This window comes from Lactuca virosa, chromosome 5 (assembly GCF_052849685.1).
Source record: "Lactuca virosa cultivar CGN04683 chromosome 5, Lactuca_virosa_CGN04683_v6, whole genome shotgun sequence".
NCBI classification, from domain to species: Eukaryota; Viridiplantae; Streptophyta; class Magnoliopsida; order Asterales; family Asteraceae; genus Lactuca; species Lactuca virosa.
Window position 1 is genome coordinate 176,775,363 of NC_136430.1, and position 4,083 is coordinate 176,779,445.

At 29.7% G+C, this 4,083-nt stretch overlaps 1 protein-coding gene across 1 annotated transcript; it reads right to left on the reverse strand.

Moving 5' to 3' along the window:
* Positions 1–406: 406 nt before the first annotated feature.
* LOC145112651 (threonyl and alanyl tRNA synthetase second additional domain-containing protein) lies at positions 407–2,603 on the reverse strand. Its single transcript, XM_079048790.1, has 8 exons — positions 2,269–2,603; positions 1,987–2,136; positions 1,795–1,895; positions 1,572–1,664; positions 1,391–1,493; positions 1,233–1,307; positions 807–902; positions 407–616 (listed from the first exon to the last, which is right to left on the reverse strand). The coding sequence occupies exons 1-8, from the start codon at positions 2,365–2,367 to the stop codon at positions 557–559; spliced, it is 777 nt and encodes a 258-aa protein (XP_078904916.1). The 5' UTR covers positions 2,368–2,603; the 3' UTR covers positions 407–556.
* Between the last annotated feature and the right edge of the window lie 1,480 nt (positions 2,604–4,083).

The window sequence follows — 4,083 nt, forward strand, 5'->3', positions numbered from 1 at the left end:
TCCTTTTACATAAAATATACTACTATTTTTTTATTATTTTTCTGACTTTGTGTGTATATTGTTCATACATCGAAACCCTATTTTTACAAGGCTTTCTATGAAAAACGGATCCCAAAATATTGAAGCAATCATTATTTAATTTCAATTGATTTTACAAGTTTTTTTAAACTAGATTCACATATAATTTACAACATATGAAAACCACCAACTACAAGCTAGTTAGCAGTTTGGCACTTAGGGCTTTGAGATTGGGCCTATTATTTTTAACTAATTTCATTCGTTGCAACATTAACTAAATAAAATCAACGTATGTAACATGTAACAAATCATAGACATTATGATTAGGCCTAACATCTTGAGCTAATTACATTAAATGGTCATTAAGTCATTATTAAAGTAATATAAGTTATCAAATAAAAACAACTTATATAACTTGTAACAAATCATGGTCATTAAACTTTCTATTTTTGTTCTAAACAATTACAATATCCATATAGTAAGGATGGTTTCAATGAATGTATGATACATTCCAAATTCTCAAAGAGTAATTATGGATTCAACAGCCAATGTTGTAATATACTTTTGTAAGTCCCTTCTTTGTCCTCATTTGAGTCACCTAAACAAACAAACAAATCAATTATATTTATCAAAAACAATAATTTATCAATATACAACATATGCTTTAATGAAATTTTTATATAAGTAGTTCTTTCTGTATTAAGTCATGCCCTATTAAGTAAAAAAGAAATGAACACCTAAATAAACATCATAATATAATTTAATCAATTGTTAAAACTTAAAAGTACCTTCATGTTTTCGAGTTCTGAAATGTTGGAAACATGTGTCCCACCACAAGGGCATCCTGGGAAATCACCTAATTTCACAATACGAGGAGTGCTTCCCTATATAAATGCAACATTATCATACGATAAAATTAAAAAGACGTGTTATTTTCCAAAAAGAAAGTAAGTGTTTGACTTTTTGGAGTCAATGAGACTACTCTAAGTGTTTATTGTTATCTACTTTCATTTTTATTCCCTATCAACAATGTACTTTGAAAAATATAAAGAAAATTTTTTATTTATATGATTGGGTAGACTTTTCAAAGTATAATGTCCTAATAAGAAAAAATAAAAAGTACTTGGTAGATTTTTCAAAATAGTAAAAAAGAAACAGCATAAAAAAAATAACTAAGGGCAAATTGGTAAAAAGTTAGGAAAAAATCATCACACCTTGGGAATGTAATCAGGAAGGGCACCACCACATAACATAGCAGCTTCTTCATACGGATAGAGGGCAACAGAAACCTGAATAAATACATTTGTTCAAAAATAAATTATTTTTATTTTACAAATCATAGTTAAAAAAAAAATATAATATATAAACATACCTTACCTCCCCTTGATATCAAATTATTTGCTTCAAACTCTAACTCCTTCTGCTTACTTTGCAATTCAGACTGTGGAACAGTTCCTTTATATTCAACATATGGCCTATAAAAACCAACTTTTTAATCATATTTACTTAATAATTTTAAGAAAAAGAATCATAATTTTTTATAAAATTCATACCCATCAGGGAAATGATAGCCTTTTCCTGGCTCCAAATGGCGTAATCCCACCTGTTCCATACATACATCCAATAAATGTCCAGCTGAATGTAACCTGCAAAAAATGGAGTTTCCACATAATTAACATACAAATCAATCGATTATCACTGGATTCCATTTCTAATAGAAACAAATAGCTGTAGAAACTATACATAGATCATATACAGTTAATAAGATCGTTTTACCTAGAATTAAGTTTGCGTCTTGACTCATCAACAGATAGCAGAACCTGAACACCTCTCTCAAGATCCTCAGCAGTCTTCTCAAAGACACCATAATGATAAACCTTAAGATATGCATTTACCCAAAAAGGGAATTCAGATAACAGAAAGGGGAAACCCAAATCGAAATGGGTAATTTTAAAAACAAATACATACAATGCCATTCTTGGATCGAACGTCTTGAACGATGAATTTGAAGCTAGAAGAGGAGACATCGGTAATGAAACCAGTGTCGGATGGCTGGCCACCACCTTGTGGATGAAAAATGGTGGAATCCAATATCAACGCATGTCTGCCATCGTCACCCTGTTCACGAGAGAATCGGAATTTTTGTTCACAATACAAGCGAGAGAGGGAGTATATGTACTGATTTGAATTTAAAAAACCTAGGGTTTTGTGGGCGTGAACTGGAAGATGGAAATGAGATAAAGAACTAACCAGAAAGGAAGAGAGCAGGGTAGCATCGGATTGAAGCTTGGACATATCATGATAGTATTCAAGGACGGTTGGAGTTGCAGATGCTAGATGATCATCCATGGCACCAGAAGCTTGATTGAAACACACAGAGAGGGAGACTGGTGTTGGGATTTTAAATGGTGGTGGTCGGAGTCACTGACTTTTCAAGAAGCAGAATTGCTTTTCGCTTGATCTCGGAAGTCACAAATGGCCGGCTCATTTCGTTGGAATTGGGTAGGATGGCCAATTGATCAAAGTGCAAGAACACCCGGAAGTGACCAAAGGGCTATGAAGTCGTCAATGTGATTAAACGAGTAAAATTGTATGTGGTATTTTATAAAGGAGTGGTGCCCTTAAATTTTCATTATATATTTGGTTTTATCATTTTTCATATTTTATGTTCATTAAAATCGAAAGTTTATATATATTTTTGCATTCCTGCCCTTTTAACAGATTACCAAGTTAACATAGGGTTACCTACACATGTGGCGTGCCACATGGCGCTGAATGGGCTGACATAGCGACATATAAACGCGGAGTTGGCATTTTTTCTATTTTAAAATCTATTCTAATAAATAAAGATATTTTTGTCACATGTCACATTCTTATTCATTTTGCTACATGTAATTTTGTGATTATTTTAAATTAATTTTTATTCCACATGTCATTTTATAGTTTTTTTAATTATTAAAAATCTATATAATATTTTAAATATAATAATAAATGTATATCAATTTCATTAATGAACTTTCCTTTTAATTTCAAAATTATTAAATTAAAGCTTCATTAATTTCCTTTTTTTATTTATCTAAATTACTTGTTTAAATTTAAAAGGGAAGAAAAAACACTTCAACTTTTATAATTCAATAGTTTTCTCATTTTTCTTATAAATTCAAACTCTCAAATGTTAACAATTTTATATTTAATTTTTCTTTTAAATAAACTCATGTAATACATGAGTCTCACACCTAGTGAAAAAATATAGGAGGAAAAATTGACGGCAACGGGTTGCAAACTAGGAACCTCTTATGCCGACAACTACGAAAACCTAATTGCCTTACCACAATGTTATACCTTTTTTTATGATTTTAGTTTTGAAAACTGGTATATAATATAAAATGCAACGCCGAAAAGTTTTAAATATAATTAAAACTTATTATTATTATTACCACTGCTACTATTTTTATTATTATTATTATTATTATTATTATATAATACAGCCTTTTAGGGTACCATATAGTTATGATAGGTGTTTCATTACTTATACTTTATTATTGTTTGTACCATTTAGCCTACTAAGTATAAGTTTTCATTACTTATACTTTATTATTGTTTGTACTAGCCTAATGATAGGCTAAACCCTTTTAAGTGTTAAGTAATCTCATGAAATTATGGCTTTACTAATCTGGTAGAAACCTTCGGTATCATATAGTTATTTGAAATACAAAAGTCTAGGTTGATAACATGTAATTTAATTTGAAATGTTTTACCATTAGTCGTGATGTTGCCCGCCTTTTTAGCCGAAGTTTGGCGTTGTTAGGGCTGTTTGTCATTGACTCGGTATACATTAACGTTTCAAATCAAATTATTTGTTATTGTAAATAATCCTATGACTGTATTTTGGCATAACTATATGGTACCCCTGGGCCTTCTCTGTGTTATATATATATATATATATATATATATATATATATATATATATATATATATATATAGACACACACGTTTAAAACGTATTTATAAATTAAAAGATATATTTATTTTTATTTAATAGACATACATATGTATTTATTTCGT